This window comes from Megalops cyprinoides, chromosome 17 (assembly GCF_013368585.1).
Source record: "Megalops cyprinoides isolate fMegCyp1 chromosome 17, fMegCyp1.pri, whole genome shotgun sequence".
Taxonomy (NCBI): domain Eukaryota; kingdom Metazoa; phylum Chordata; class Actinopteri; order Elopiformes; family Megalopidae; genus Megalops; species Megalops cyprinoides.
Window position 1 is genome coordinate 5637609 of NC_050599.1, and position 13206 is coordinate 5650814.

Below are 13206 nucleotides of genomic sequence, written 5' to 3' on the forward strand. Positions count from 1 at the left end.
CTAATATGAATGAAGAAACTTGTGTTAGACAGTGTATTTGTCAGGATAAAACATTAAAAATACATGTATGTACGTAATTGTGTACTGTAACTTTCAAACATGAAATCAGTAATAAAAAATGTTTGAGTTTTCACATTTTTCACAGTTGACATGAGGTCATGTGTGAAAACATTGCTTTATCACAGTAAGCTGTTTCAGTATGGAAACAATCCCCAGTGAGAAGCATCTTAATCCTATAAAAAGCTACAGTCTCCTGTAAACTATAAGACCATGTACAATTTATACTGCAGGCTACATGTAACCCATACTGAAAAGGTCAAAGTTATGTTTATGTTTTTAATCACATGTAGAATCAAGCCCTCCAGCCACTAAAAGTGTGTGTGTGTGTGTGTCTGTCTGTGTGTGAATGTGTGTGTGTGTGTGTGTCCTTCATCGAATGCATTTTTCATTGCATCCAGAAAGAGTTGCATTGCATTTTTCACCAAGCAAGGCTGCTCATGGAGGAATTTTGTTTGTATTGAACTGGGATATAATTTTTTTCAAATAACAAATGAACTATATCAATATTCCTTTGAAGTGTAATTAGACGATTATGTAAAATGAGCAGCATCTTTCAGATTTCTTAATCCCCGCCACTGTGTGCAACCGTTTTAAGTGCCTTTGAGAGCGCCGATATCTAAAGACCTATTTATAGCAGCATGCCCTTCATTTCTCTCTCTGATGTTGAGTTTCAGAGTTATGGCCGTGTTCAATTTGAGAAAACATTATAGGAGAGACATAAAGCAATACTAATTAAGAGAGGGATAATTAAGACATGGTCCTTCATGTATGCATGTTTCTCACTTTGTGAAGGCTTGATACTCTTTGACTTCTGAACCAAATCTTTGCTCTCTGCAACCAAGCCGGAGACACCGGAGGAGAGTAACACTGAGATGACAGCCAAGCTGCAGTTCCGTATAAATCACGAAAGCTCTGCTGACTGTGAGAACCCACACAGCTCCTTCTCAGATCAGCCTGTCGCTAGCGTGCGTCTCTTCGATCAGATGGGCTGCCGTCAGGGCTGTCGATCCAGATGATGTGAGGATGGATTATTTTCTCTCCTGTGCTACAGAGCACTGCGCCTGCTTTCATAAAAAGGAGCACCAAGAGTGCCTGTCATTAGGTGAGAGTAGCTATGACATTATGTTTGTTTGCATGGTCTCCTGGCTTTGGTAATGCTTTATTAGTGATTGTACATTTTTTTTTGGTGGGGGGTGGGTGTGTCTGTACCCACATGATTGTACATTTCTTTCTTTTTTTTTGGGGGGGGGGGGGGGGGTGGATATTCATGTGAGCCTTCATTGACATTCTGCTTGGCTTTGGAATACTGGGCAGCACTGGGTAAAGAAGTTCGTCCACCTGTCTACAACGGCAAGAAAGCATTGAGTACCATGATCCCCCCACCCCTCCACTCCAGAAAATGTCATTATAGCTGAGTTATAGACATTCAGTAATAGCAATGTCAGAGCATCACAGCAGAGAAATGTTTCATGTCATACCCTGAAATAAAAGTGTATCAACCTATGTGTGTTTAGAATCAAAAATGAACACCTCAGCAGCTCTGTATGGTAAAAGATTGCCTGCCCTCAGATGCCCGCTATATTTAATTTCATATTGCAGAACATCACCATATTTTTAGCCACCATATTACATGGCAAACAGATGACCTCTGTTCAGTTCTCTGCACTGATCACATTGCAGTGCATTTTCCTTTTGTTTGGTGTATTTGGTTTTATGTTCATCTTTGTGAGTGATGTCTTGTTGAGAGATGTCACTGTCTTTTTGAATGCATGTTATGGGTCAGATTCATAGAGGTTCAGGTGAGAAATGTTGCTGGTGCCTACAGTAGGTCAGAACCAGTTGGTCATTACGCAGGAGTATTGGGATGTCACAAGCCCGTGACACTGTGCCGTCTAGCATCCCTCCCTTGGAACAGGGAGTTGGCCTCACAACATTTCCTGGCCGCTGTGTACACGACTCCTATGCTGTCTTTGCCAACTGCAAAACCAATGAGCACTATCACAGCAGGGGAGGCTAATTCATCTGCCGTTAGCCAACTCAACCACCTGTCGCAATATTCATTCAGTGTTCTGCCAGCTCTCCTCGCTGTCTGTACTGTGGTCTCATTATGAGTAACAATTTCTTGACATAAAATCTTCTAATCTTCTAGAGTCTGGTTTTGTTCTATCAATATCCATATAATTGTAACTATGTATCCAATGTTCAACCACAAATGTTCAACTCTCAAAATTATCATTGATTCACAGATGCACAGATTGTACTTCCCTGATGCCACGAAGAGACCTTGATCTTTCTTTGAATTTTTGGGGAGTGTAGTTCTATTAAACCAGGAACACAGAACTGTTGAAGGATAGACCTGAATGCCCTTAGATTTATTTTAATTCCAGCATGTTACGTGGGTATCAAAATAGTCTGGATTCACATATTTCAGGAGAAAATCCTGTCACATACGTGCATTAATATGCAATATTCATGAAGATGGTTACTTATTGAGGCCATAAATGTAGTAACCAACAGCAACATTTGTCCCATTTGTTATTCTGCTCACATTTACCTTGGAGGTGTGAATGACAATTCCGTGCTGTTGTTCTCAACTGTATGAGAATTATACAACTGAATAATACACCATGTATTTGAGCTAGTATGAAAATGTATTTTATGGAAAATTAATAGACATTTTTCATTGTTACCAGTAGAATATAAAATAGATTAACCACAAAATTTACTCATATGGAATTGAAATAATTAAAAATACTTTAATGAGAAAGTAATGAATACTGGTGTCGTGTATAACTCCTTTCATTGCACAACGGAAACAAAGCAGTAAACTTGTGAAATTATTTGTTGTGAAGAATGACTGGCTGTCACTACAGAACACGTGGCTCAATGGCCAGCGGTGGATTAGTCATCCACATTTGACTTTTCCTGTGTCCCAAACTTGTTTATCGTAAACGCAGCCTGTGACACGGATGCCCGAGGGAGTCGGCAGTCTCGGATCTCTGTGATCTGATCAGCCTTACCAGCCTAACTAAATTTACTTTATTTGTTTTCAGGCGCGACCGGCTAAAAGCATGCTCTTGTAGCTGGCAGAATGAATTTGCGCCGCGCATGGCCGGTGTGCTTTACGCTCCTGAGTGTCTGTTGTCACGGCAACCGCTCTTCCCCTTGAAGACAACACGTTCACACAGTTAGGTATGTGCTGCTAAACTGACTTGAACCTTGTTCTCCAGGAACATGTAGCTTCCTATGTGGCTTTCATATTTTAGTTTGCACGACAAAAACTGCTAGCCAGGGAAACATGAATTCTAACTGACAAGTAGTTAATCAGCGATTTAATTAGGAAACAGCAGGTTAACTGCAGTCTGTGGCTAGCTGAAGTTAGCTCTGTTCTGCTATTGTTTGGCAGCCCCACGCGTTTCTTACTGTACAGTAGTATTTTTTTTAAATATCAAGCCTTAAACAAGAAACTTAGTACTGGAGCAAACCATTTTTACATTTTTCCCGATTTTGATCAGCAGCTAAACCGGTCAAAAAAGCTAGCCAGCCAACGTTAGCTTGGAGAATGTAACAAACACAACAACATTGTACTTGATATAAGGATTAAAGGAGTGGATGTCAAAAACGGAACGACATATAGGAAATAGGTGCTGATATTAGGAAAAAAACACTTAATGTTAAGAAATTAATTGTTAAAAACGGTCCTCTTATCTCCATCTTATCCTTTACGTCTTCCAAACAGTCTAGCTACATGTGAGACTGTTAAGTGTGTAAATGATTATTATTTCAACATATATTCATTTAAGCCATATTTCTATGTTTCAGTTCCAGCTCTTGCGGCTACTTAGATCAACTAGCGAAACTGACACCAAATAATATTGGCAGAGAAAATTCTTTGGAATTGATGGTTCAGGATATAAACGAGAAAACCACGTTTTAGTCTCGGAAACAATATTGGGGACATTCATGAATCCTGCAGAAATTGTAGAGCCCTGATTTATGATTTATGTTCTTTTTTTGGTGGGAGGGGCACTGATAATGAGCCTACGGCAGTTCAGTTAAATGTACACAACCTAATTTCTGCCTCCCGTTTTAAGAAGTTTGGGCAAAGGTTGCTGCAAGATGTCAGACCTGAAAGAGAGTGCGGACAGGCCTTCAGCAGGCTCCACACTGCAGATGCCCCCTCCGGTAACGAACCTGAATCCCGCCGCCGACCCCAGAAAAATGCGCAGGATTATCGCGGAGGATCCAGAGTGGTCTCTTGCCACGGTTCCTATGCTGACAACTATCTGCTTGAGGCACATTGTGAACAACTTTGAAGGTATGTTTATGATTTTTTTTTTAATTTCAGAACTAGGTCTGTTCTGTTGTCACATTATTGCAATGTGAGATTTATTACGTTCTGTGCATCAATCCAAGTTAAATTCGTACGTTGCATACTTTGAAGTAAATAAATATGTATTACATTTCATTCTCCTCATAAAACACATTTGGGTGCCTATTTAATAAGAGAATTAAATTACTCCATAACAGATTGCTCCATGGTAATTGTTTGGTATCTTGATTCGATTTTTAAATTTTATTTAATAATTTTCTGTAATAAATTTCTGTTGTGAATAACATTTACATTTACATTTATTCATTTAGCAGACGCTTTTATCCAAAGCGACTTACATAGGTTACAGTTCTTCACAATGTTATCCATTTATACAGCTGGATATTTACTGAGGCAATTGTAGGTTAAGTACCTTGCCCAAGGGTACAGCAGCAGTGTCCCAGCGGGGATCGAACCGGCAACCTTTCGGTTACGAGTCCTGCTCCTTAACCACTATGCTACACTGCCGCTAAGTCCCATTCTGACCAATAGCAGTAAGATTTTGCTTAAAAGCGGTCGTGAATGAAATTGCTTTCTTTCTGAAACAAAAAACAGCTGGAACCATGTTGAATAACCTTTGATGATTGTGTTGGGTTGGAAGCAAAGTGGTCTGTCCTTCTTTCTTCGATATCACAGAAAACCCAATTGTAGACCAGCTTCTGCCCAGGCACAAAGCACACGTGCTAGGGAGACTGTCCCCATCCCTGCCCTTGGCCGTGACAGCTAACCTGATCAGCGACGAGGGTTACTGGAGGAGGTGCTGCCAGCGACGCTGGTCCCTGTGCGACGTCTCCGCCTACGGCCACAGCTGGAAGCGGATGTTCTTCGAGCGGCACCTCGAAAACCTCATCGAGCTCTTCATCCCGGACGTGACTGACCCCGGGTCAGTCCTGGAGGTGATCCCCCTCTGCAGGAACTACGTGAAGAGGCTGGACATCTCCCAGCTGCTGCCGCCCATCAAGCAGCCTCAGAAGGCCGAGGAAGAGGAGGGCTCCGACTCGGCCAGCGAGGCGGGCTTCGACGGGCCCTCCATCGACCACTTCGACTTCAGCATCCTGCTGGACAAGCTGGTGAACCTGGAGGAGCTGCACGTGGTCTACCGGGTCAGGGGCTGTGGCATGAACTTTGAGTGGAACCTGTTCGAGTTCACCTCCCGCGACTGTCAAAGTTTGGCCAACGCTTTGAAATCTTGCAAGACTTTGAAGGTAAGGTGTGTGTGTGCATGGCATATGCAAGCAGCACCCTGACTGTTAGTGTCCACGTCTTTGCATTAACATTTTTGTCATTTAGCAGACACTCTTTTTTCCAGAGTGACCTACGTGTTCTTTATTAATGCTTACATTATTTTGTAAACATTACTGATTACATTACTCTAGATACATTACTGTACACATGTTTTTAATGTTTTGAAAGGGGAGCTAGAGAGGTGGGAGAGGAGAAGCACAGAGACTAAGCAGAGGACAGGGCATAGTTAACAATAACATGTGACATGATAAGGCCTCCCTAGATGGAGTCCCGCAGACCGACTGTCTTGTCATTTTATGATCAAGTCTTCATAGTATGTGGATGAGAGACAAGGAGGCTGCTGCTTCAGTGCCTAGTTAACAAGTGGATGAGCAGCCAGCTCAGAGGGGGAAACCCCAGCTACTGAATAATTAGCACTTAGTGTAACTGTACCCCGGAAACTAACAAAGGCAAAAACGGTAACTTTGTTTTTGTTTTTTGTTCGCTTTGGTTTTGGTTTTGTTTTTTGTGGACCATGTTTGTGGTGCATTTTGCCATCACGCGTAGCTACTGCTGATGTAAGCAATTCATCTGATTTTAATTTGTTCATCTTGCCTTTTCAAAGGTTCTCAGAATCCATCAAAGCAAAGTGGACGACGACAAGTGTCGAATGATTGTACGCAGTCTGCTGGATCACCCATCGCTCCGGGAGCTCAACCTGTCCCACAACACAATTGGGGACAGGGGTGCAAAAGCTATCGGCAAACTGCTGAACCGCAGCGGCCTGGAAAAACTGATCCTTTGCGATAACAAGATCGGAGGGCTGGGGGCCCAAGCCATCGCTCACGCGTTGACAAAAAACACCACCCTGACCTCTCTGAACCTTCGCCTGAACCTTCTGGGGGACGAAGGGGGGCAGGCTATCGCTCAGGCCCTTTTAAGGAACAAGACCCTGGTGACCGTGCACCTGGGAGCCAATCAGATGACAGAGCCCACAGCCACTGTCCTATCACAGGTCCTCCTCCAGAATGACATTCTGCAGGAAATCAATCTCTCCTGCAACAGGCTAGGAGTGGTAAGTGGCTCCTCAGTGTGTAAACACAAAGGTCTCCCGTACTGTGGTTTAAAAGCATGAAGATTCATGTGCAAACTGTCCATTCACTGTGAATTGTCCATAATTTACCAAATTTTGGAAGCTTGCAGATTGTAACTCATTTCACTACAAAGAAAGCTGAGCTACACTGCGCATCATGACAACTAATCTAATGAGTGTAAAATTCAAAGTCTGTCCTACTTTGCTGGCAGCGCTCTTGCCATCGCTGGCTTGTTCAGCAGTTGAGTGGGAAGGAAGATAAACATTCACTACAAATTGTAATAATGCTGTGATTAAAAATATAGTTTGGATGAGTGAAATGTTTAAAGCGCTGTTACAGCACAGACAAACATGAGATTGCTCTAGAGAAGAGGCATTCTTATGTCCAGGAAATCTAGCGTTCCCCTCCAAATATTACTGCCAAGCAGACCGTACGTTTTCCCATTTCAGTCTTTCCCCCAATTTGCAGTCCCTATGATATTACAGCTCTAGGGAAAGAGTGAAAAAGTGCTACTTCTTCTTTAGTAGTGTGTTCTCGGTGTCTTGTAAAGCCAGTCGAAGGTGTGAACCGCATGTGGTAGAGCCTTTTATATGTCCTTATCACATTTCTAAAAATAGGGCTGTAGCTTTCAAAGTCTTTGGTTGTCAAGCCTTAGCAAGCATTTTATTCACTGTTCATAAACCATATATTTTTAGAATATGCATTCTCAAAATGTTGAAGTATTTACAAATACTCAAAACTGGGGATGGAAGGTATTACATCCTCCAAGTTATAAGTAGGTGGGGCACACCCCATACCTATACCCACAATGACAAATAGGCTCTTTTTGGGTAAAATGATACAGAAGTTTGTCATAAAATGAACGACAAACTCTGGTTTTGAAGTAACATTAGCTGTCTGACTGATTGTTTTTAAGGATGGTGGAAAAGTGCTGGAAGAAGGCATGTCTCACAACAGCACCCTGTTGGAGTGTGACATCCGTCTGACAGAAGTGGGTGAAGACAGTGAGTACAACATCAGCCAAGTCCTTCAACACAACCGGCACAAGGCCCGCAGGAAGCACCTCCACGAGCAGCACACCACGTAGCTTTCAAACAGTCTTCAAACACGTACACCCTGATACACAGAAAGGTCCTGAGTTCAGTTTAATGTATCCAGACACGTCTGGTTGCCGAATTCTAATTTTATTAGAATTGATTTGTTCATGAAAAATAAAGAATAAGATTAATAATTAAAATGAATAATTTCACTGAGTTCCAAGTATTCTCTAAATGTCAGTGTCAGCAAAATTAATGTGCACACAGTATTGTGGCTTCTGCTAGAGTCATTGCTGAACTCTGAAGACTATTGAAACTGCTGTAGAGGAAATGAATTTAAAAGTCACCCAAAAAGAGGGTGCTGGAGATTTAGATCTCAGCAACTCTGTATATATCCCTTTCTTGTGGAAAAAATATGCACAACCAAAAATATGCAAAACCATAAAGTTAAAATGTGCAGCTGACCGACTGAAACTATATGAGATTCTATATTGCTATCTCATTTTGCACTCTTTGATGCTGCACTCAGACAAACATTTAATTTTTACACAAAACATGATTACCCCCACCCATTTGCAGAATACTGTGAAAAGATCATCTCAAAAACTTTGAGGATTCCAATAAAATCTCACCAATGTTATGCTTCCTATGGTTATGCACTAAAATATCGCTTTATGAAGGGCTATTTCCCCAAAAGGATACGTTGACAAAAGCTATTTCTGGGTTGTCATGGTCAGAGGCTCTCTTATTCAAGCCAGGTAATAATCCCTCACTTTAATTGGCTGAAGTGATCCTTGCCTTGTCAGCCAGGCTTATGTGTGGAAAGCAACCTGGCTCAATATAATTGCTATGCAGCACCTAGGTTAGAGGCTACACACTAGTGGTAGATGAGATAGACGAACTTCCATCTGCCTACTTCTCACACCTTGGGCCATTTTCAGAATAAACCATCAGCAGTAAATTATAATTTAGGACAATCGGACATGTCAGTAAAATTGTGACAGTCCTGCTTTATGAGCATCTCTCTTATGTCCCAATGGAGGTATCACTGTCACAATGTTTAGGCAAAAAGGAAACTTTTGTAATATCTCAGTGGGTCTTGGTCCCATCTGTGTCATTAGCTGACAACGACCAGGATCCCACGTCGTTTGACTCGGGGTGAGTCTTAAAGGCTTCTGGTACTCTGCATCCTTACCATTGTAAGGTGCCTGCAGGTTGCTTGGATGACATCGAGTCAGTTCCCACTTCCCTATAGTGCACAGTCTGACTTGCAGTGTGAAAAATAGCCATTGGCTGCGTTCAGGTATACCAGAGGATTGCATTCGTCTCACTTCAGTGCCGGTGCAGGGCTGTAGAGGCGAGACGAGCCTAACGAGCAGTTGGCGATCACAGAAAAGAATAATATTCAGTGGGTCTTATTCAGCAGTCCACCTTTTTGACCTTCTACTCTGTTTAATGCCTTTGCTGGACAAGTCAGCTAAGAGGGTGTGTGATGTAGTTCATTTTTATTTATTTAATGATGCAACAAACCTAAAAGACTCTTCAAAAATCCATACAGCTTCTCTTACATGAAAAAAAAAAATCTGAATCTGCTGCCAACTGTTCCTGTAAATGGAAGACTGCCGTCCCACCCACCCCACTTTTTCCTTTCACACTCTGGCCGTCTTTACAGTTGTTTTTTAGTTAAAATATTATCCTCTTGCATACATCAAATTTGAAGGTGACATTCATTTTTGTTTTTGTGGGTTGGAAAATACTGTACCGCACCAAGCACACACAGATACAGTACACACTGAGCTAATGGCTATGGCAGGGCATTCCTGAATGCTTGGCACATTGGACCAAACCCTCTCTCACTTTTGGATTTCAATAACACTTCCCTAGGTGCTTTTCAAAGTACTTAAAGATCACAGATAGAAAGATGGTATAGCAATGGAGGTACATGCACAATAATGACCAGAATCATTCAATGGACACACTTTACTCTTATACTGATTATGAAACCGAAGTCCGTTTCAATTGAATACACAAAATGTTTTATTTCAGTTAGCCTTTTGCAACTTTGATACACAGGTTTGGTTTGCAGTCTTTGTAATGAATGTAACATAAAGGCAACATTGTGATTAATAGTGTTAATATACATACAGACTTGCAGTTTTTTTTTTCAGTCTTACATATTTATTTTAGAGAAGTCAGTACACACCAAACTAGTGAAATACCTTATCTAGGCAGTACAAAGTGTGTTATGTTACATGTTTCCGGTCGGTTACAACTGCTGAGATGATCAGTCGGACACGAGAAAGAAAGCCGGGGAAGCTAAGTGGCAGAGCAGTGCTTTTTGTGTATGATTGTATGGTTTTGCCAAAAACATTTGGATAACATAATGTTTCAGTGTAGCCGGAAGAGTCATAATACAGTTACATGTGTCATATGATTTTTCATTCTATTATGGATATGTCTATGCTGTATGCGCAGTCAGATCAGCTTTACTTAAAACACTCAGTGCAGCAGTTGCTGCCCCTGTGCATTCAGACTGTAAAAGTTGCTCATTTTTTTCTATTGTACAGACAGGTGAATGAAGTCCCATAGAAGTAATACAGTCTCAGCATTGAGATATCTTTTGCATGCGGTGTTTGGTTAACAAGGTTACTTTACAACGCGACACTTGAGATGCCATCCCTGTACTTTGCTGGTTTGTTGCGAAAACCATGAAAGCAATCTTAAAACTGAACAAAAGAAAGGAAAACAAAACAGTGCTCTGCCAGTTTGAACTCGGTGATTCAGTTTGTACAGCACCAGATGTATTCCGGCATAGCCTGATCTGTATATATACAATATATTGTTGTTTTCCTTTTTGCAACATGTCTTGAACATTGTATCAGATATACATTGATTACTTGAGCTCTAACAAACCAAAAACGCCCTTTATAACATACATTTTATGCTTTATTTCATTGGTGACACATTCAACAGTACACCAGAAACACATTGATATTCTCTCTATCCATGTATCTCTGCAATATTTACAGTATAAAAATGATCCACTCTTATTTCCTTCAACGGCTTACAGTGTAAAACGTACTACAAAAAGATAATTACCTGAAGCATTCTGGCTGACAAAATACAGAAAAGTCTTTTTTTTTAATATAGGCTGTTCAGCAATAAAGTATATTGTGTTAACAGTCACTATTGGTGTAAAAATCTTGTTTTCAATCATGTCAGTGTTTTCAATCATTTGTTTTTCATTTCATCTTGATCCAGGTTCAAGTCTAACCACACTGTACTCTGCAACTGCTTTTTATCTTTGTCTTACGCTCTATTTCTATGAGGAATTTCATGACTGTCAAATTTACAGTATTATGCAAGAAACAAAAAGAAATGTACTCTTCAGGACAAAGCACATTGTGGTTAGCCTGAATCTGGGCCTTCATTTATTTTAAGTGAAATTGGGGTGACATAGTTTGATTTCTCCTTTTTTCATGTAATGCAGACTTAATTCTGCATTTTTTTTTCTTTCATATAATTGCATGAAGGCAAAAAAAATTTCAGTATAGTCATGAACAGATTACCTCTCCTATTGGTTCAGTGTAGTGCACAGGGAATGTGTTAAGTAAAGTATTAAAGTTATAAGGCCTCTTTAAAGTAACTATTTAAAGCAAGTTTTAAAACAACACTATGAAGTCTGTGATAGAAAAAAAGAATGAAAAAGAAACAGATACTATAATACTTCCTCAAATTTGTTCCCCCATAGGCCTATTTTAATCTACCTGCGGTGCACTTTGTAAGTAATTTTAAGTACATGTTCCTTTTTCTCCAATACTTACATAACACTAGGACATCAGCAGACACATTAACAAAAATGTTGTTTAGTAATAAAAAAGTAAAACATTTAATGCCCTGTTCACATTATGGGCAGTTTTGTGGAGCTTCACTTTTTTATTAAAAAATAAATAAAATGATCACATTTTACCTAAGTGCTTAAGGGCAAATAGGTGCTTTTATGTAATTACATTACATCACATGCAAACCTCTGGTGTAGGACAATGCCTGACATACAAGCATGGGTTTGCTAGCTGACTAAAAACAAGCTAGCTAGCTTTTTGCAAGCAGGTTCATCCATTAATCATTTTCTTGCAAGGTCAGTTGCTGAAAAACACCATCCTACATCTCTTTCAGAAAATCATAATGTTCAATTGATGAAAAATCCTGGATAATTTTTGGCCACAGAAGTCACATTTTTGCATTGTGCTGTGCTCTGATGGTCACAATGTGAATGGCCCTCAGAACTCACTCAGGTAAGGACAAAGCATGGTGCAGCTAGATTAAGCTGAAGCCAAAGTTGCAGACAAAGGACCTTAATATTGAGTAGAGGCATTAATATGATTATAACATTAATTGTATGTCTGAAATCAAGGTGTGTCATGAGTGATTTGGTCCATCAAATTTAAATTTCACACATAACTTCATTTCATTTCAACCTCCCACTAATGAATCGCAAAGACACAAGAAGATGTCAACATTATAAAAAGGGTCATTCCGATACTTAATGCTCACTTACATAATCAGGGTGGAAAATATTTATCTGGTAAAAATTATTTTGGGGATCCAGTGATTAAAATGTATATGGCCTATATGAATTCGAACACAGGTGTTTGGTCTAGACATTGAAAGAGAAGCGCATCTGTCAGGCAGTGGCCAGGAGAAGTCTTTTAACCTTTTCATCCGTGAATGGAAAACAACGTGGAAAATGTCATTTGTTACCCATTCATCACTCTTAAATGTACCTTAAAATTCAGGATATTGCAGTGGGGAAATTTACCATAAGCATCAAAAACTCATATTTGGTCCATGAATGTAGCTTTCCAAGTGTGACCCGTTTCAGTATTCTCTTTGACCCATGATTCATTCAACAATGCAATACACAATCTATATAATACAGCTGTGATACGGACTTACAGCGACTAACTTATTATAATATAGTCACTTGCAAGGATACGGTCATTTCAACTGTACCTACACAGGTAAGTCCTTCCAAGAGTTTCAGAACATACTAAAAAACATTTCACACCTTTCTCCACTGGGAGACAGTAAGTACCACCACTAGATAAAAATACAAAACACTGAAAATGCTCAGATAGAAAAAAGAAACAGAAATTTAGTATCTTGGCTAGATGGCTGAGTCTGTTTTGGGTCTTGCATAGATGTGTGTATGTAGAGAAAAATCATATCTTAAAAGATGGCTTTTGGAAGTTTGTGGTATATGGAACATGTAAGCAGTGATATTACCATTAACTCACAATGCCGTATCATCCACCCGATACTTGCCTTTAATGTATAGTTATTTTCTTATATATTTATGCTTATTAAGTACGTATGCTTATTATTTACAGAAAAAGAAATTGGACCAATCGCTATGTAA

The 13206-nt window shown here is 40.1% G+C and overlaps 1 protein-coding gene across 1 annotated transcript; it reads left to right on the forward strand.

Annotated features, from left to right (window-relative positions):
- Window positions 1–3213: 3213 nt before the first annotated feature.
- On the forward strand, window positions 3214–7853 carry tcte1 (t-complex-associated-testis-expressed 1). Its single transcript, XM_036549762.1, has 5 exons — window positions 3214–3252; window positions 4155–4378; window positions 5069–5637; window positions 6282–6731; window positions 7667–7853. Exons 2-5 carry the CDS (start codon window positions 4180–4182, stop codon window positions 7835–7837), a joined length of 1389 nt encoding a protein of 462 aa, XP_036405655.1. The 5' UTR covers window positions 3214–3252; window positions 4155–4179; the 3' UTR covers window positions 7838–7853.
- The last annotated feature ends 5353 nt before the right edge of the window (window positions 7854–13206 follow it).

What these genes read in the sequence shown, in the direction of transcription:
- tcte1 (XM_036549762.1), top strand. Translation starts at nt 4,180, where the DNA reads ATGTCAGACCTGAAAGAGAGTGCGGACAGGCCTTCAGCAGGCTCCACA. An exon ending in AATCTTGCAAGACTTTGAAG is followed by an intron (nt 5,638 to 6,281) that starts GTAAGGTGTGTG and finishes GCCTTTTCAAAG; the next exon opens with GTTCTCAGAATCCATCAAAG. An exon ending in CCTGCAACAGGCTAGGAGTG is followed by an intron (nt 6,732 to 7,666) that starts GTAAGTGGCTCC and finishes ATTGTTTTTAAG; the next exon opens with GATGGTGGAAAAGTGCTGGA.